Below are 21,419 nucleotides of genomic sequence, written 5' to 3'. Positions count from 1 at the left end.
TGCTGCCAGTCTTATGTGTGGCGAGCGAGAGAAACATCCCTTCAGGGTAAAACAGCCCAGCCCTGGCCTGCACTGACCCCTCCACATCCTCCTAATCACTATGTCCTAAAGAAATCCTATTCCACACAGGTTTCCGGGAAGAAGACTGAATGGTTTTCACTGAATAGCATGAGGATTTCAGATTAACAAATAAAGATGTATTATGGATGGAATGTGTACTCAAAAACGTCAGGATTTTAGATTTCTTTTTTTAATATAACCCTCTTCATCAGATTTGAAAACCCTTTTGGTACAATATGGACTGAATAAGTAAAAGAAAAAAGCAACTAAAACCCATATACAAACATATACTGTTTTTTCAAAGACTGAATGAATGTTCTTTGGGCAAGGAATACTGGCAACACATCTATCTATTTTCTTTGGTCACATCAACTTAAAAATAATCATGATCAACGCATGCTAAGATATGTTGGTTAGGGAGGTTCTGTGATGAAAATAGGTTGCCTTTTATATTTTAAGGTCTGGCCCTGGATGTAATAAGGTCTGGCACGGTAAAGACTTGGACCTCCGTCATCTCCCCAGATGCACAACAGAGCAGAAATAGGCCTTGATTCAATGCTTCTTTCCTGGCTTTGGTCATTACAGACTGCGCAACTTACCCTTCTATTCTTGTCGCTTTCTTTTTTTCCCTTGTATGTTTTCTGTGTGGATGCATGGGAATGAATACACAAGTGTTATCACATTTGATCTGTTACAGTTGAACAAAAAAACAAGATACACTTAACATGTTTGTACTCTTTTATTACTATATATTATAAATAATCAGAATATTCATAATTAGAAAAGACAGTGTACTCCAATGTGTAGGCCGTCTCTCGTTTTGTACAGCATAATTGCTTTATAAAACTACATAGAAACCTGAGACACAAAAAACGTCAACTAATAAGAAAGAAACTAAAATTAAAAACAATTACAGCAGTTTTTTTTTTATCTTGCTACATAGTAGCAATGACAAGCAATAGTATGGGAAAAAATTAGACTTCCAAGTCAAACATTTCAAAACATAAGAGTAACTACACACCAGATCCAAGAAAGGAGCCAGCTAACACTGACCCTGTGAGGGAAATACAATGTTTAACATTTATCATGTAATGTCACCTGCACATTGTGGACATCATGGTGGACAATATGACTTTGTTACAACATGTACACCACACACACACACACACACACACACACACACACACACACACACACACACACACACACACACACACACACACACACACACACACACACACACACACACACACACACACACACACACACACACACACACACTTGATCTCCCTCTGCATAGGCTCATCTTAAGGAGCTGCTAAGCAGTGTGTTGGTGATGGACCATTTCTGCCCTGTGCATTTCTGGAGGGCCAGATGGTAGCCAAACTCGTTCTCATCGCTCTCAGCGAGCTCCAGGCACCTTTTCGATTTCCTGTTCTGAATAGCTCCACCCTGAAATATATAGAACAAACAAACAAGGAAATGAATGTCTATTCTGTGCGGGGAAACGTAGCCCTCTTGCGTTTGGCAAAAGAAAAAGAACGCTAGCAATTTGCCTGGCCATCTAGCTGACCCACCTGGACAGACACTTGGGCCCTGCCAAATGACTGGCCTTCAGGCAAATCACATTCACATCCACACGGCAGTCACATCCACCTGTCACTTTAAAACATGGACACAAACATGGACACAAAAGAAAAATAGAAAAAAAGAGGACCGCTGCTAGATGTCTGGTCAATCAGCTGAGGTTAAAATGAAAACGGTTTTGTACAGAGCTGTGGTAGTATGGAACTCGTTGCCACGTTATATCAGATGCTCCACTACAAAATAAGGATTTAAAATGAGGGTAAAACAGTATCTGCCAATATTTCATGAACTTGACTGATCTGTGTTTAAGTATGATAGAATAACAGCAGTGGTGGTTGTGTTGTGATTTTGGTACTATTAGTACATTTATGTACACAAATGAACAGTCAATGTAATGGGTATGTTTTTAACCCTTTTCTCCCTCTTGATTATGCAATTCATAATACTGTAAACTTGAATTTCTGAAATTCTTCTGAATTTTTGTAAGTGAACTATTGTCTATGTATGTGTGTATCTGTAGTGTTGTTGTGTATGATGTTGTGTGTTTTTTGGTGTGAAGGACCCCAGGAAGAATAGCCATGCTGTTGAGGCAAGTGCTAATGGGGATCCATAATAAAGTAAAGTAAAGTAAAAGGTCGTCATGGTCAGCTTGTCATGGACCATAACTTCCTATTCTGGCTCCAAGCAATTGCAGCTACATAGAGTTCAGATGGCATGAATCATTTGTCTCAAAATGGAATTGAACCATATAGGGAATGCAGTATGATTTTATCCCGGTTGTATTTTTAAAACCATGACATTTATTGGTGCGTCAAGAAAATGACCCATGAAATAATGTGTGGGTGTGTGTCTGTACATACGTGTTAGTGTGTGTGTGAGTGAGTCAGTGATTGAGTGCGATCCTGTGAGCATTCTGAACATTCTGAGCATCCTATCTTCTTTTTACATAATTTATAGACTGATTCATGCAATACATTTGGCTGCAAATTTAACAACGAAGAGACCCCACCCATCTCAATGCAATTAGCTGCTGACACCGCAACCTACTTTGTTTTGATTCATCTGGTGATGTAGCTTTGTGTTCCTGGAACCATAGAAGATTATAAAGGCACCGCTTCATATAAAAGCACTTTTCATGTCACTGCCACTCACTTCTAGAAAGACACAGTGCCACACACAGCATTTGCATAGTTCTCTTGAGGTAGATGACAAAGGGAAAAAGTTTTCAAGGGGTCCCTGAAACTTCCTTGTGAAGAGAAGGCCGCCAAAGAAAGAAAAAAGAACATTCATGAAAATCCAACTAAATTTGAAAGATGAATTGTACTTCATAATATTAACTTCGGCAGGTTTTCGAGGTCTGAGGAAGTCAGGGTCTCCTCCTCAGGGCCTCCTCATCATTTAAAGACCAGCAAGAGTAACTAGTCAAAGTCCAAGGATTCTGCAGTAGTGGCCCGCGGAGACACGGAAGATGGTTAGAGCTCTAGGCAGAGAAAGGAGGAAGATAAGCACCTGACAGCTCTATATTTGTACGCAGAAATGTCACAGGGGTCAAGTCGTGCTGGGTGGTTGAACAACGTGACGACAGATTGCTCCTCGTACGGTACCGTAAAGCTAGGGTAGGCAATTTGGAGAAACCAGCGAGAGCAAGCTAGATTTATAAACTGAAAGATCTGACCCTTACTGCAGGCTTCCCTCCAAAGCTACTCCCAAAAACATGTGACTAGCTAGCTTGCTTTAGCAGTAGGTCTGCCTTGGGGAAGACTCGAAACCTGGATAACAAGAGCCAGGGCAGAGTGCATACAGGCAGACGGGTATGTAGGTGGACAGACAGAAAGGCCATCCAATGATTTCATTCAGGCCAAATTAAATGGTTGGATGAGCTTATTTCTGGCCAACAACAGATACCAGATTTGTATGATTTGTTTGTCAGAGCATTTTATTTATTGATTGCAGTCAGGATGTAAAATAATTTCAAAAAATATTTGATATATTCTATTTCTAAACTTCAGCTATTATTAAAAGAGCAGTGAGTTAAACTGAGTGGCATCTAGTGGAACCGACTTTGCAGAAATGGAATACAAAAAGAAGACTTTCATTATATTCTTTGCATTTATTTCTTCACTATAAATTATACTGTTGTTTTTCGTCTATGTAAAGCACATTGAACTGCTTGATGTATGAAATGCACTTTACAAAACACTTGCCTTGCATTGAAGTATATTCAAGTAAGTTTTAAATAATTGAGAATTATAATCCTTCATTTTGGAAGTACATTAAATGGGCCAAAAAAACAATAATAAACCAATGATAATAGGGCAAGCAGCTCAAATTTCCTCATCCCCAAACATCTCTAGGTCAACACAAAAGGGTCACTCATCTCTTAACTCCACGCCCGTTGCATTTCACAGACTGCTTAAACAATTCGACACACCCATGGAAATGTTGTCACATTTACCTTGTGTACATTGCTATATATTTTCTTTCTTCCTTCATTTGAAAGGTGGTTACAACACGTTAATTTACGCTGAAACGCGGGGACTACGGAAAAGAGGCAGGAGAGCGTCTTCCCTCCATTATGTTTTGATGAGCTGAGATGTTAGCGCGCAGCGCTCCCTTAAGATGCTCCGGTTTCATCAAGGCTGCCTTCTTCCGTTTGAGCGAAACACTTCAGCAATGGCATCAATAATGAATGCCTTTTCTCAGAGATCAGGCGTGCGGCTCCTTTTTCACACACACCATGGAAACTGGTTCACTGGTGCAACTAGAAGTCTTCCATCCACATGCTTAGAAAGTTTGAGTTGGGTGTTATTCACTACTAGGGGTGTCCTCGACTGAGATTTTGCATAGTTGAATCTGATTTGTCAGGCCAGCCCCATCTTCGATTGATCGTCGAATAATTTATCATATATTTGATATATATATGCAGCTCAATGTCGCCAGATTCTTTGTGACTTTCGGATGGTTGAAATGCTTGAAAATTATGAACATGTCATAATATGAAGAAATTGTGCACGTCCGTTCATGTCAGCATCGGCCTTTAATATGATTTATGCAATACAGGCTTTTTGCCTAATATACTATATGTATATATACATATAGTATATACATATAGGCTAATATATTATGCTCCCTAATGAATGTAAAACATCTATGCAATCAAACAGTTGCTGGTTTCTGGGGAGACTGAGAGGTTTTTCTCAGTCTCCCCAGATTTTTTCCCCGGAAAATCCTGCATCGATAAAGAGGATGCAGAAGCGTTTAACTGATTCCAAATTTAGGACGAATGTGAATAAACCATTCACACAGCAGCGTTCAGACTAGCAGAACAGCAAAAATGCACTACCGAGTACCGACGGAGTGAATAATTTTAACCAGCACAAGTGGTGTGATATGACAGCTGCAGCTGACACAGTTTGCATTTTACAATTTTCACATCATCTCAAATGGTTTCGAAATGAAAAGAAAGAGTCAATCACCAACCCCCACCCAAGAACATTGTATAATTTATAGGCTTTTACTTCTAGAAGCCATGCAATACTGTCACTCATTTAGCACTCCAATTCTCCCACTGTTAAACACACAATTTTCCCTAGACGTCAAACTGCTAAGGATGATGTCCACTAAATGTCTTTCTATCGAAGGTTTGAAGTGTCTTAGGTTCAAGGTCGTCCCTATGCAGTCGACAGCATGTTATCCTGGCAACTATCACGTTAGTAAGAGAAAGTTCTCGAGACATATGTTCGGGAGAAGTACCACACCTGTTCCTCTACCTGCCATAACTACCTGTATTTAAACCCTCCTTTTTCAACCTGTCTCTCACGGCATTCTTCACCTACATCCTCCACTGGCCTGTGTCCTTCCTGCTTCCTAACTCTCCAGGTCCAGAATGGGGATTGATAGATTGAACACAAGATGACCACCCAGGGCTCCAAGCCAAACTTCTCCCTCCCCCAACCTCCTGCTTACAACCTCATCTTCCAAATCTGCTTAACTGAATACTGTCGAAAGCCTAGACTGGAGAACCGTTAAAGGAAACAAAAGTGGGACAGAGTTGATTAAATTCTGAATATTTTGTATCATTCTTTAATCCGTATGACATTTTTTACAACAAATCTTCCTATGTATTATTGTGTTTTGTCATAGTAATAATAAATACACAGTCTGAAATACACCAAAAGCATATTGAGTATTGTGAATATTTCTTTTTGGGGAATGCAACTGTCAAAGGCTGATAAGGAGGACAGAGAGCGTAGTTAGCCCGCATTGGCTCACAGTAATGGGAGATTCGGTCAGCCTTGAAATCTCTTTGCTATCTGGGCGACCCTGTCGGCTCTTAATGATTATACTGCAGCCAGATGAAACCCTAGGCCTTTTGGTTTTGGACACATGCTCGACACTAGATCCCTGGGACCTAAGTAACTGCCTCTTTTTGGTGTGACTGGATGAGGCGCGTTTACAATGCACTCTGCTTTTTCTTACTGCAGATTGCAGACTGCAACTTCTCTCATCTGTCCATCCATGTCTTCCTGTAACCTTCTGTCAGACACTCGACATCAAGTCTCTGATTTAGACGAGATCCTGACCAGACCAGATCCTGTTCGCCTCCAAATGCAATCAAATGCTCAGCTTACTTCGACAGCAAACATTACCATCCGGAAGAGACTAAAAGTAAACCAACACCTACTACTCTGAGCTGCTCATTCCGTGTAAAAGGAGCTCTTCAGGTAAAGCTTGTGTACCAATATAAATTGGTACAAAGATAAATGTTTTCAACAAAAATGATTACTGTGGTCACCACCACCATCTCTTTATGCGTCTGTATATCACTGTATGTGTGTGTGTGTGTGTGTGTGTGTGTGTGTGTGTGTGTGTGTGTGTGTGCGCGTGCGCGCGTGCGTGCGCGCGTGCGTGTGTGCAGGACCTAACACGGGGGTTGCCCACCTGCGTGAAGAGCCAGTGCAGCTTCATGCGTTTGGCGGCGGCGTAGCTGCACTCGATGAGACGCGGGCGGCTGTTGACGTCCACCAGGCACTTGTTGTCATCGTCGTCTATGGTGGGGCTGAGCAGCCCGACGTGCAGCAGCTGGGTACTGGTGTAGTACACGTTCTGAAACAAGCCACCAAATCAGACCATTCAGGAAGCTGAAGCAGGAGAATACATTCCCCTACGGTTCTCCTCATATTACATGTCGATTCTAATGTCCCAACGTGTCGTTGCATTTGCCGGCCCCTCGCCTCCATCTCTCAACCAATCAGGAGCCTCCATGCGTTAAACAGGACTACATTTGCGCCAACGTGCCACTAAATCTACCACCCGCGGCATCTAGACTCCATCAGGGGGAGATGCCATTTCCCGGCAGACTTCATGGATCCGGTATATTGTATTAAATAGATTATATTGTTCCGTTTTATACGAGTCTCTACTGATTGAAAAGTCCTTTGCACACAATGCTACACAGGTAGAGGATGCTTTACCATCCTCTCTTCCAGTTTAGTCCTTAGCCCACAATACTATCTACTGTTCTGTATCTAACTAAATATGTAATGAATTTGGGGTCAACATTTAGAACGTGGCCCCAGGTCATAAAATATGAAAAAGGCAAGTGGGATGTTGTCTTTGTGTTGCTAGGTTTGAAACGGATTTGCATCTAGCTTGTTCTTACTGACTTGAGCCCGAACACAGGGAATATGGTGTGGACACCTCATCATTTATAGAGGAATGATGAATATGAATTCAGCCGCCATGAGGCATCACTAATTGCAGCCTCTTCCATTCAATCACACCCTCTTATGTAGTGGGCCCATGTTAGTTAGGCAAAAACGAAATACCATCAGCACAGGCATACCAATAAAAGCCTAAATTAATTAATTAATTGATTAGCAATAATCTAAATGTTTGTGTGATACGTGTTTGCTTGTGTGATATGTGCGTTCGTATCTGTGTATATAATTCTAGCTTTTTTCAAATATGGTCGCCAACATTCAACCGTATTTAGACGATCAGCCTTGGAATATGCATGCATTGACGAATTAGAATTTGCTATGCAAATTAGGACTATATCCAAAATAATCTAATAGGAGAATGGCGATGGATATAGTAGTAAGCAGATATATTGGTTTTATCGTGTGCAGATAAGAAGCACATGAATGTATTTTCCTTAGTTTACAATAACAATGTTAACAAGGATGATTCCTGAGTAACTCTACAATGTCATTGTAGTATATATGTATGTATGTATGTATGTATGTATGTATGTATGTATGTATGTATGTATGTATGTATGTATGTATGTATGTATGTATGTATGTATGTATGTATGTATGTATGTATGTATGTATGTATGTATGTATGTATGTATGTATGTAGCAGACACTTACTTAATATATACACAATAGGTTTACAGACGTTGAAAATGTGGTCTCGCAATGTTATGGATTTTTTGTAGCTGTTTGAGTGGCAGCACCATCAACAGTAAGTATGCATGACAGTCCTTGCTGTCCCCCATTGGATTACACAATGGGGAATAAAGAATTATCAGACTTCCTACACTGCGACCCCTGTCTTCACGCAGAATTGTAACTATGCGCTTCAGTCTCTGTGAGCATGCACAGTGGCAAGTAAACACAGAATCAAAACTTGTGGATTTGTGGCACTATTAGAGAAAGCCTACTCGCTAGGGTAGTTTGTATGCGCTTATGTAAGGGTGTATAAAATAAAAATGCTGCTATGGGATCTTCTAAACACTCATTTAGAATAAAGTAGATGGTGATTGATCGCCAATTACCCCATTTCTGAACAAAAATCATTGCTGATTTGCATTTGGACATAAAGAATGTCAACAACAAACCCAGGGTCTGAACCAACCGGCCAAATCCTTGAATTACTTTTAACTAAATGTAGTTCAACCAGGATCATTATTACGTGACTAAAATCATATCTATTCCCATTGACTCAGAATATTGGGTCAGTCTGCACCAACCTCTTGCGAATCACCAACTAGATTGTCTCTTACACATGAGTTATACAAATCGACTTCAAGGCTGCTGCTTGGAAAGCATACAACTTACTTTAAGTGGTCCTGGCATTATATCTTTAGGCTCAGGATGTGCAAACAAATTGTGTCTGGTCAAAACATTTGCACTACCACGTTCCATGTGTGAATATTGACGATGAGTGTGGAAGTTGCAGTGATCCCTGATACATAAGATTTTTTAATATTTGCCCCCAATTAATGACTCAAGTACAACCTCAATATGTATGCATGTATGTATCTATGTATGTACAGTATGTATGTATGAATGGATGAATCGATGGAAAAGGTCAAAGTACTAAGCATCTCTGTAGAATAGATAAATGTACAATCAATCCAAAATGGAAAGCGCTCTTGTAATTGCTTGCATGCTCTGCTCCATCACAACAAAGCAATATTCATGAACAAATGGAGTATAAGTGCTATCGTTTCCCTGCATCAACAGTGGAGGATTTAAAGTGGGCCTTAAAAAAGGAAAGTGAGAAACAATAAAGAAAATCCCTGGATGATTTTCCATGAATGTTTTTTTTTTATAAAAAAACGGGGGATCTATACCAACAATGGAACAAAGGGAATCTGCCAAATTAATCAGCTTTATCTCCATTTTCCTCTTTGGGATGGACAATGACTTTGTATTCTTATCGAAGGGCGGAGGATGTGGTGATATGGAACAAAGTGATATCCAAGCGAGCATTCTTCCTGTCACGGATACCCAATACCCAATCAATACAATGAAATAGGACCTCACTAAACCACTGAGAAAAGAAAGACATCCATTTGAGTGGATGTGATTCAGTTTCAACTTAATTCTTAATTTATCTAGAGATTCTTTCAGTTGCCATTAACTCGCATTGCTGCAGGGCCTGGAATATACTGCTTGTTAGCATAATAATCTATGAGTTCTATTCTGATATCGGAGGTGTGGTTTTTGCTGTCATGCATAGCTTAACCAATCGCAGGGGCAGCACGCGGATCATGATGTAATCCTGAAATTGGCCCATCAACATGCTCACAGGGGCATATTTAATATAAGTTTTCTCTGGGGACATAGGAGTCCAGAGTCTGGAGAAAAATTGACATCACTGGCAGACTGGAACCAATTTCTAACAAATTTTAATAAGACATGGAGCCCTACGGGATCCGAGGCTTAATAAAGTGCATTTTGATTTGGCAGGGACAAATATCTTGTAAAGAATATCTTGTGTAAAAGAGTTAAATCTCAACGGTTTTATGTGTCAACGGAAACCAAACGTCTATGAAAGTAGGATGCCCTTTATTTAACCTTTTTTTAATAAGAAGCTAATTTTGTTGTTTTTCCCTCCTCCTTTTCATTTCTTCTTTTCATCTCATAATAAATCGAAAGACCCAAAGTGTAGCATCCTAAAGTTATGCATTTTAACTTTTTTTTTTTTTACCCAAAAGCTGCTAGCAAGAAAATGCACGCTTTAATTATACATGTATGATTAAGATTTGCTCTGGGTCACGAAATATATGAAACCTTAAAGATAGAATTACATCATACATGATTTATCTCGCAATTAATATTAAAATAATAGACTTAATCAGGTTCACATCATTTTAGAATAAATTGGTTAAACCTTGTGCACTAAATAGACACCAACAGCCGAACTCACTGCCATGTTAATGATCTCCTCAGTCTAAATTGGACCTTGGTGTAATGAGCTGCAGAACTAGCTCCACAGAAAAGATCCATTCCCATGTTGCTCTAGGCGCATCGTGACTTGGGCTTTTTTAATCTACTTGCCAGGAATAGTCCTGTCAAGCCTCAGGGTTTATGCCCGTACTAATTATGAATGTCCAATGGCAGATGCATATTCATTGCAATTCAGTACATTGTTTTAAATATCATAAATATGTTTGTTCAGTGAAGCAGTAAAAACATAGCATGCTAAAATAACAAAGTCCTGACAATAGAGCATATTGGTGGTCATTAATTTCTTGTCAAGTGAAGTAAACTTTGATTTATAGCCCTTGGTCACTATTAAAGTATAACATGCATCACAAGGGGAACTGAAGACCATGTGGGGTCATCCCCAAATCAGTTGTCTGCAGAACAATCCAGAAAAGGCACTCATTATCCTTTTGAATGTTAATCAATATTCCTCAATAACATAGATCATAATATGATCATGTTTAACACAATTGATAAAAAGCTTTTCAGGTTTATATATATTACCATGTATGTTTATATTTCTAAATAGATAGGCTTACTGTGTAGTGATTGTTGAGAGCAACAAGTTGTTAAAAGGTCATACTAAAGGTAATCTCTATAGCATATTTGAGGTCTTTCAAAAGGACAACACTGGTATATTATAGAGTATATATTTCTATGGCTCGAAAATTGCTTTTTGGTGGCCTGAGATATGCCGGTTAAATTATGTTAATAACTAACTGTGGCATTTCCCATCTTGGTAATTATATCAATGATGCCTTCCTTCTTGGTAAGTGCATCAAACCTCATCATAGAAGGATGTCAGCCTTTTATGTTAGCTCGGCCATTAGTGTGTGACACGTTCATATAAAAGTGTGAGTGCAAGACCAGCCAACCTGATCTTAACATTTATTAGGTTCACACAGGCAATGATAAAGGGTGAGCTGGGATACTGCTGTCTGTGACAGCATTGAAGCCATGTGGTGTTTTACCCCTTGAATATTATGAAGATTAAACAACGATCAAAGGAGTGTTCCTCTTTAATGGTTGCTGCCAACATCTGTCCAAGAGGCCGCAAGTTAAAAAGCAATTACAAAGTCAGAAGAAGGTCTATGGTAGAAAGAAAGCACAGGGGTCAATGATTCAGTGTTATTTGTATTATTATCAATACACATGAGTCTTGTAAACAAGAAACATCAGTTTTTCCTTTTTTTAAACGAGTTGGGTCTGCAGCTTGGCCTTAGGGATTGCTGATAATTAGTTTGTTAAGGAAAAGGTGATAAGTACTTTGTGATGAGCGCGATTCTGTAAAGCTCTCAAATACCTTTTAAAGTCCAGTGTGAGGATTTCAACCTCTGTTTAGATTCACACAGCGGCAGTAACATAGATGCATGTGAAATGCCAAGAGCATCTTTAATGGATTTACCTGTTAGCTCAGGACACCAGAGGAATATGATTTCAGCTGCTGCACTACATAAAAGCACTTTCCTTGCGTCAGTGCAAGGTTACACAAGCCCTGAAACCAATGTTCTCAGCGCAAATGAAATCAAGGGATCAGTAAGGGGGTTGAGCGAGGAGAAGGAATGGAGAAAAGCAAATTGTATAAAGATTGCAATGCCAAAATAAGAGTTCTGCTTTATTTTAGATCTAACTGAGTACTTCCGAAAACAGCCAACGTCTCTATTTGGATTTTGAGTTTGTTCGATGAGCACTGAAATATAATCTCCCCAGAGTTTGGCAGAGACAAAGTGTATCTCTCAAAATGAAAACAGAGAAATGGATGTCAACACATGGGTCTCAAAAAGCATTTGAAATGGAAAATGCAAAGTAACAGCTGTCCCTGTAATAAAACCATGATGAATAAACAACATCATCGAAAATAAGTTAATAATATGAATAAATAACAGTGTTTAACAGTGTTCCTACCTGAGGTGTCATTCCATGACAAAGATACAAGATGGGCACATTGTCGTTTTCAGGCCCCTGGTCCAGACACAAGTCATTCTTCACTGAGTTTTTTAGCTGTGGAAAACACACACACACACACACGCACACGCACACGCACACGCACACGTACACACACACACACACACACACACACACACACACACACACACACACACACACACACACACACACACACACACACACACACACACACACACACACACACACTAATTACATGACATTATGCCATTGCTAAGAATGGAATTGTCTCCAAAAATAAAAGTCATAAAAGACAGTGCTTAGTAATAGCAACTCTATACTGTACTTTTAAGTACAACTTAAGAAAAAAACATTACCGATGTTCATTATCCTTTATAAACATGCACAATATTTAATTAAATTTGGATAATGTGACAATTAAGAATGGCTTGCATGCGAGATAACTCGTGACTAAACTATTTCAACTTTAACTTGATGCTGTTTGTGTGAGTCTTAGACTGGCCCTGTTTCCGAAAGCATGCTGAATCCCTCATCAAATGGCCAATTGAAACGGTTGTGAGATTGCGATGCAGGAGAGATGTTTTCTCCTTCTATCCGGGGGGGGGGGGACAGAGAGACGGAAACAACCGCTGTCTAAACCCTTCCTGAGGTGTTGTACGCCACAGCAAAGTAAGCAGGTAAACTCCGGTCTGCACCCATTCACGGAGACTGTGCAAGCCAAGGATGTGGAGCAGACCTGATACCCAGTACGTGTGTTATCTCTCGTAAACTGCCCTTACGTACAAACAGCTGTGGACGCGCTGTGTTGGCCTTTCGTGTAAATTGATTCTTATTTAATCTACAGAAAGCAATTTTTTCAATCAACATAATCTTAAAAAAATCTAGATCCAATCTAGATGAAAAAAAAAAGGTAAACCTAGATATCTGTCCTGTGTAGACAGTGTTATTAGGTGTAGACGTGACATCAAAAGGACACGGCTATAAAGGACTCAAATTCCCACTTGCACGGAAAACAACGGAAATGTAAGCAAATATTGTTCAGTATCGTAGAGATGGTTTAACTGCTATATAACAATATAAAATGGAACATTCTACTTGTAGAGCATAGCTAGGTCATATAATTGTTTGTTGAGAAAGGAGTTCTGAAATTAAAATGAAAATCCCTTTGAATGCAAAAGACATTTAGAATAATAAGCACTATCTCAGCTCCCCCTTTCAGATAAGGCTGACCTATTTCCTGTACAGGATCTACCCTTTGAGTTTTCCTATGGAGAAGCTCCACCGTCAAAGATATGAAGATGGGGATTAATTTCAGCAATAGGAATTTTTCAAATATATTGAAGAACATATATGAGCAAAGGTGCCACAACAATGGAAGGCACATATTCTGAATGGCACACAAATGCATTTCCCATATATGCACTCTCCTCAGCCTTTTATTGTATGCATGCCAACAAAAATCATGTGACATTTGCGTAATTATTTCAAATCACGTCATAAGCATGGATTTCTCCCCTGCAAAGAATGCAGAACACATACTGCATTCTACATAGCATCAAGTGCTTTAAGCATATTATATCGACCCAAAACATTGCAGTTTGTTGGGACCTCCATACTTGCATTATACCCCCATACTCCTCCATTATAGAATATTGGGATTTGGATTTCAGGGTGTCATTAAAACTATTGTATTCAACAAAAGCTTTACACATATCAAATAATGCCTGTGTATTGTATTCAATGACAAAAAGTAGGGATGTCCGATATTGGCTTTTTTGCCGATATCCGATATGCGATATTGTCCAACTCTAAATTTTCGATTCCGATATCAGCCGATACCGATGTCGATATTTGGGTTATTTTTCCTCAAACCTAATTTAGGTAACATTACATATCTCCTGTTGTGGAATTAACACAACATGCTTAATGTTATTGTGATGCCCCACTGGATGCATTCTTGAATGCAACAAGGCTTTCCAAATGTTAACATTGTCTGTGCAAAATAAGAAAAATACTTCAACTTAATTTAAGGGAAAAGTGCCATGTTTATTTTATTTTTTTTAATGGTCTCAGACAACAGTTTGGATTACACTCTCCCTGAGATAATCTTGACAATGCCCACAACAAATAGGGCAAACTTGACTTCACAAATGATAAAACATTGTACCTGAACAACCATGTGCAACATAGCAGTATGTTTCTTTAAAGGTCCCATGACATGAAAATCTCACTTTGGGAGGTTTTCTAACATAAATATGAGTTCCCCTAGCCTGCCTATGGTCCCCCAGTGGCTAAAACTTGCGTTTGGTGTAAAACTAGCACTAGCTGTTCTGCTCGCCTTTGAAAAAACGGAGGCTCAAGCGCGCTGATTTGGAATGTCTGTGCTCATGACGTCATCAGGAATCTCAGCTCCTCCCCTTACTCTGCCTGGCCCGCCCAGAGACGTTGGCCCGCCAATGAGACTCGACCGTGCGAGCGCCACATGTGTGTGTGTGTGAATACACACACTGTAACGCAAGTGTTTCTTGTCGGTTCTTTGACGTGTCTTGTATTTCCACAACGAGACTGTCGTGGGGGTTATCTAAGCCATGGTTGAGAAGGAATTGGGGGAAAGGAACTTTGGTTTGACTCGCTGAAGTACATGAACTGCGACATGCCGCCGGTTGCCGCGAGGCACCATCGCCTGGCAGCGGGCAGCAGGCCGCAGGCAGCGCGCGGTTCAGTCGACTTCAGGTTGATGTGAAAGTGGAAGAACCAGAGACGTCGCAGAACCCGACAAAGTCGTTTGTGATTCATAATATCGTCTGGAGGCGCACACAATATGTTATATGATATAGATATCTATGTATTATATGATATTATTTAGATATAGAGCTCCAGGACTGTAACGCAAGTGTTGTACACTTATTTGGATAACCGTTCTGCTGTTGGTGTGACGTCGGACTCTCGTATCTGGTATTTCTACAACGAGACTCGTATTGGGGGTTATCTCAGCCAAGGTTGAGAATGAATTGGGGGAAGGAACTTTGGCTTTGACTCCCTCAAGAACATGAACCACGACAAGGAGGAGAAAAGGGATCTTTGCCGGGCAGCGCTTATGCACCTCCGCGGGGCTCAAGCGGGAGACATTCGCCGCCAACAATCCCTTTCTCCTCCATGTCGTGGTTCATGTTCTTGAGGGAGTCAAAGCCAAAGTTCCTTCCCCCCAATTCATTCTCAACCTTGGCTGAGATAACCCCCAATACGAGTCTCGTTGTAGAAATACCAGACGTGTTATGCGCCATCACACCAACAGCAGAACGGTTATCCAAATAACAAGGAAGTGTACAACACTTGCGTTACAGTCCTGGAGCTCTTTATCTAAATAATATCATATAATACATAGATATCTATATCATATAACATATTGTGTGCGCCTCCAGACGATATTATGAATCACAAACGACTTTGTCGGGTTCTGCAACGTCTCTGGTTCTTCCACATCAACCTGAAGTCGACTGAACCGCGCGCTGCCTGCGGCCGGCTGCCCGCTGCCGGGCGATGGTGCCTCGCAGCAACCGGCGGCATGTCGCAGTTCATGTACTTCAGCGAGTCAAACCAAAGTTCCTTTCCCCCAATTCCTTCTCAACCATGGCTTAGATAACCCCCACGACAGTCTCGTTGTGGAAATACAAGACACGTCAAAGAACCGACAAGAAACACTTGCGTTACAGTGTGTGTATTCACACACACACACACACACATATGGCGCTCGCACGGTCGAGTCTCATTGGCGGGCCAACGTCTCTGGGCGGGCCAGGCAGAGTAAGGGGAGGAGCTGAGATTCCTCATGACGTCATGAGCACAGATTTCCAAATCAGCGCGCTTGAGCCTCCGTTTTACACCAAACGCAAGTTTTAGCCACTGGGGGACCATAGGCAGGCTAGGGGAACTCATATTTATGTTAGAAAACCTCATAAATTGAGATTTTCATGTCATGGGACCTTTAAAGAATACATAAAATAGCATGTCATGGGACCTTTAACTAAAACTCAATAACCTTAATTGAATAAATGCACAAATATGAGTCAATTACAATGTGCACTGTACTGCACAATTTTGAAAACATTTATTTGAGCTATAAAAAAAAAAAAATATATATATATATATATATATATATATATATTTTATCGGTTTTAAGGCAAAAAAAATCCGATACCGATATTGACCGATATTACATTTTTATGCTAATATCGGGCCGATAATATCGGTGGGCCGATAATATCGGTGGGCCGATAATATCGGACATCTCTAACAAAAAGCAATACAGTCTTTTCTGGCAAGATAAAGTGGCATATAAAATGACAAGTAATTGCACAGTGAAAAACTTGGGACTCATATTTCCATATATTTGGCATCCATATTGCCTAAGATATATATATATATATATATATATATATATATATGCATATATTTGTCCACTGGCTTTATTCTGTATTATTTTCTTTTTACAGAATAAAGCCAGTGGACAAAACAATGAACAATATCAAGCATGATCAATCAATCTTGTCAAGATCCTAGAGGAGAACATCTTTCTCATTGGCTGGGAATGACTTGACAGCTATCTCCAAACGACGGTACATGTCGTTTGTGATGAAGGGTTGCACTCACCACTCCGTATGCGATCGTCTCGGTATACATCCTCATCTCAGGGTAGATGTTGACCAGATACCATCGGAACGTCTTGCACTGCAGCCTCTTCCTCAAAGCCTTACGCTCGCTTATATCTCCGATGTCTATTCCTGAGTCCTGTATCCAAACACACACACACACACACACACACACACACACACACACACACACACACACACACACACACACACACACACACACACACACACACACACACACACACACAAATCACAATACCAGTTAAGAACACATTGAGGAAATTATGCTACGGTTCACTGTACCATTGTATGTTTTCCATATTTTCCATAATTTAAATCTTAGCCAGTCCCAACTCACGCAGCCATACCCCCCTGGGACCCACCGAAAGTCAATGCATCTCTTTTTGAGAGCATGTTGGAAGAAACTTCACAGATTTTTAATGCAATGTGATTGTTGGGCAATTAAGGGACGCAGGGGAACAATTAAGTCGCATTGGCCACAGCTGAAACAAATGAGTCTAATTAAGAGGATGAGGCAAGGATTCAGAACGTTAAGAAGATCAAAGATAGACGGTCCAAAGCCAGACTAAATAAATCATGAACACAGCTTTTCGTACATTTCAAACAAAATTAGAATATCCATGCTGAAATATAATAATGAGATGGGAAGGAATATATATATATATATATATATATATATATATATATATATATATATATATACATACAGGAAATATAGGAAAACATTCAGATATAAAAGTTGAAAGAAAATGAAAGTGCAGAAAATCCCGGGTAATTATACCCCAGGGAATCGAATATTATACTTAAAATGAGCACCTGTTTTAATATCTAACGTATTCAAGTATTTCAGGGCTCGTTTCATTGTGAGATCCTCTTTCGAAAGAACCCATTATGATATTGCACAAAATTAATATCAAGAAGGGCAAAGATAAAAATTCATTTTTGATGCAGCGGTCAGTTGTGGAAATGAAATTTTGAGGTCATTATAATTACAAAAGTAATGAGCTGCGATGGCTAACCATAATTAAGAGGAGTACAATTTCAGAAAACATTCAACTATGTTGACAATCTCGAAGGCTGGGTGCCAGAAGTGCTTTTGATAACATGTTGTTAGTGTGTAAGTGTTCAATATGCAGCTATAGGAGCTTGGGAACATAGCAAAACATGTCTTCGGAGGACCTTGGTACCCTTGGAGGACAGACCGTGAGAACAACCAGACGTTGTTTTTTTGACGCCTTTGTCTGTGATTACCAAGGCGTGTGAATTAGGGGTCTCTCTGATGACGTAATAAATTTGCCCTGGCATGCGTACAGAGTCGACAATAACACCTCTGTGATAGAGGCCCATCATAGCTGAATACAACCTCTGGGTCATCGGGTGTATATACACTTTCCTTGGGGGGCGTAGCCTATAGGTCGGTAGGCAGATTACAGAAGGGGTGTTTTGAGGTGTGTGGAAGATAGGAGATAACACATAAGATATTGGAATAAGAGGGATTATAAAAGAGAAAGTCGACATCCCATCAGCACAAAATTAAATTTCAAGTAAAAGGTCAAGAAGATTGATGTGCATGACATGATTCAATGGAAAATATGTTTGGCCTTTCACTCACTGATACACACCCAACATAATCATTGGTTTGAACAGTATATTTTGTGTTTGCTGTATTTCTAATAAATCAATTCTTGACCCTTTCTAAATGACTTCATTTAGAAGGTAAGCAATCCTTTACAGTGCTGCGCGGGCCTCAAATAGTTGATGGACACCATCATTAAATCCATAATTGGTATTATATTTGACATGTTAGTTAAAAAAACCCTGAACTCTAGTATAAATGAAATGGGAGAGTGCTGCACATTCTTAAACATTCCATTCCATAGGATTGCCTGCAACAGGCCCATCATTACTTACCTCCTGAGGAATGTTCCAGGCCATGTAAACATGGCTTTTAAACTCATCCATCCACACCTCTGCCACTCTCAGAGCATTGCGCCTCACATGGGATGTCAGGTCCTCTGTGTAGGGCTTATGGGCACGCTCGATATGGGCAACCCGGGCACAGGGAAGGACCTCAACGCTGCCCCCACACTGCCACACCTGGTATTACACATTGCATTGTTACGAACAGACCACATCAAGTGTAATATATGAGTGTCATTGTAATTCAGAACACGTTTTCATGCCAGACAAGAAGGGATCTAATACTTACTTGTATTCTAGGTCTATTAATAACTTTTAATAGACAGATTTAATACATTCTTTGTGCATTACATTCACTCCAGAGAGACTGCCCAAGCAATCTTTTATCTGCTTTTCACTCTTGCAGAGCTAGCGATGTACACTTCTAAACACTGATTTAAATGTTACATCCAACATTTTGAAACATGGGATGTATCTGGTTTAATTGCGTTTCAGTTAGGCTTTTGTTTAGGGAAGGGTACTCCATGATTAGCCTATTGTGTAGAAATATTGACCAAGTGATTGCTCTACAGAGAGGAATTATGCTGCCAGACGCTAAGCCCTGTCTCCTCCTCTAATATGACCCTTAAGTATCCCTACGCAGGCATAAATCAATCATATTTTGAGGAAAATGATTTTGCTCGAGACAGAACCAAGCCAACAAATAGGTATAATTGTGTGTAATTTCAGAGATAACAGTGAGACAAATTACTTTTTGAGACAACTACAAATCTAGCCACATTGTCTAAAAGAACAACATTGAAAACAAAAGCATCTTCAATTAACTGCTATACTAGTGAACTGTGAAAACATGAGCGGCGTTCCAGCATCTACATGGAAAGTGTGCACGTGAGTCAGGTTCATCATCACAATTATACACACTATTAAATTATATATCATGCTTCAGAACTTCACTCTAACAATACCTACTTTACAAAACGAAAATCGTCAATATTTTGGTAATCGGTTGTGGTCTACTTGACGAGTAGCCTACTCATTTACTCATGTGCATAGCATACATGCTATGCACACAATATGTATGCACATAGCATACACATTATTGATGTCAAGTTACTTAGTTACTTAGTGTGAATGAGCAATGAAGATCCATAGAAGTCTAGACTTTTTGCATAATGGATGTAGTCCTTAATGATCCCAACCAATACTGCCGGGCAATGGAGCTATCCGCTTGGGTTTGCTGATGATGTATTGTTACTGACTGGCTTCACTGGCAATGTTCCACTACTTCACATTTGCAGGTGTTGTGGGAAATGATAGGTTTTGTTATACACCATCAGCCTCCTCATGTCCAATTTTTGAAGGTTTTGAGCGTGTGGCAAAACATGAATACAAGTCTATGCCCAATAACTCATTAGCTAGTCAGTGCTATTCAACTTATTTCTAACAGCAAAGTATTTACCCTGGCAAATGTTTAACACTGATTAAATATGCCTCAATCAGCCAATGGCAAGCTCATAGTGATGGTGATTCATGCAATCTGGTATTATTAGCTTGTCTTTCTGAAACGAGAAATCTTTCAAATAGCAAAACTAAAGTACGTTTTAAGTGTTGTACGCTTGTTGATCTTAGTTGAGAGGAAGTCTGCTATTTTGTAATTTATTTCTCTGCTGTGACACATTGTGCGCCCAATCGGGTCTCTTGAGGTCGGGCTAGAGGTTTATAGCCAGCCAATATGCTATGGGCAGGAGGACAAGAGAACAAGACTGGGGACTATCTTGATTCCAGGTGTATACGTTTGTATAGCACATCAGTTTTATCAGCCCCATTAGGGACGAACATATAGTACAACTGACAATACTCAAACCTCCCACTAAGCATCATTAAGTCTAGCCCGGCTGTCCAAAATAAAAGTAAACACTATAAAACAGGCCTGAAACTAGCAGGGATCCAGGGGTCCTGTAGTAGAGCAGAATTAATTGCTCATACATAAGCAAAGAAGAATGTTGGCTAATAATGAGTAACCAATCCATCAACATTAATAATGTCCAGCAAATAGGCTGGATTGGACTCTATAAAAACTCTCTATGTGTGGGTGGGTGTAAAATGTATTCCGATGTATTTCAGTAGTCTTTGTTACAATTGTTACAATTGTTGCTTGACTACCGCAAGCCCCTTGCCATCTGCATCTGCTGCAGTGATTTTGGCTGAAAGAGAAGGAAGTGCCTGATCACTCCAAGCCTCTGGCTGGAAAATGGCCTTGGTCATTTCTATGTAGGGTAGATGCATCAAAGCTATCATGGCTACATCTCTCGGGATATGCTGCTCTGTTTGAGGCCCATCTGCTTGTGGGGATGTGGAGACGAGATGGGATCCAAACAACTACTGACTCCGTGTCAAAGCTGATGCAGATGCCTAAATAAAATGGCTTGGCAACAACTCAAGAAACAACTCACCCCACTACCTGCTCCCCTGAAACTGAGATCTATCATTGGTGTCCTACAAACTCACTTCAATTTTTCCTTCCATCCTGTGT

General features: G+C 40.0%; 1 protein-coding gene and 1 long non-coding RNA gene across 2 annotated transcripts in view; both read right to left on the bottom strand.

The window, feature by feature from the left end:
- Positions 1 to 784: 784 nt before the first annotated feature.
- The window catches only part of galnt18b (UDP-N-acetyl-alpha-D-galactosamine:polypeptide N-acetylgalactosaminyltransferase 18b), a 44,461-nt gene continuing 23,826 nt past the window's right edge, over positions 785 to 21,419 (bottom strand). Inside the window, exons 7-11 of the mRNA XM_060071100.1 lie at positions 18,878 to 19,063; positions 16,947 to 17,084; positions 12,276 to 12,371; positions 6,589 to 6,753; positions 785 to 1,512 (exon numbers count right to left, since the gene is read on the bottom strand). Coding sequence (XP_059927083.1) covers positions 1,363 to 1,512; positions 6,589 to 6,753; positions 12,276 to 12,371; positions 16,947 to 17,084; positions 18,878 to 19,063 — 735 coding nt within the window. The 3' untranslated portion in view covers positions 785 to 1,362. The remainder of the gene's footprint in view (positions 1,513 to 6,588; positions 6,754 to 12,275; positions 12,372 to 16,946; positions 17,085 to 18,877; positions 19,064 to 21,419) is intronic.
- LOC132471810 (uncharacterized) lies at positions 14,085 to 16,591 on the bottom strand. The gene is made up of 2 exons (XR_009528921.1): positions 16,315 to 16,591; positions 14,085 to 14,496 (listed from the first exon to the last, which is right to left on the bottom strand). It is a non-coding gene; the product is annotated as an uncharacterized LOC132471810 (long non-coding RNA).

The sequence above is a fragment of the Gadus macrocephalus genome, chromosome 14, assembly GCF_031168955.1.
Source record: "Gadus macrocephalus chromosome 14, ASM3116895v1".
Taxonomy (NCBI): domain Eukaryota; kingdom Metazoa; phylum Chordata; class Actinopteri; order Gadiformes; family Gadidae; genus Gadus; species Gadus macrocephalus.
Note: the sequence above shows the minus strand (reverse complement) of the source record. Positions and strands in the feature narration are given on the sequence as shown.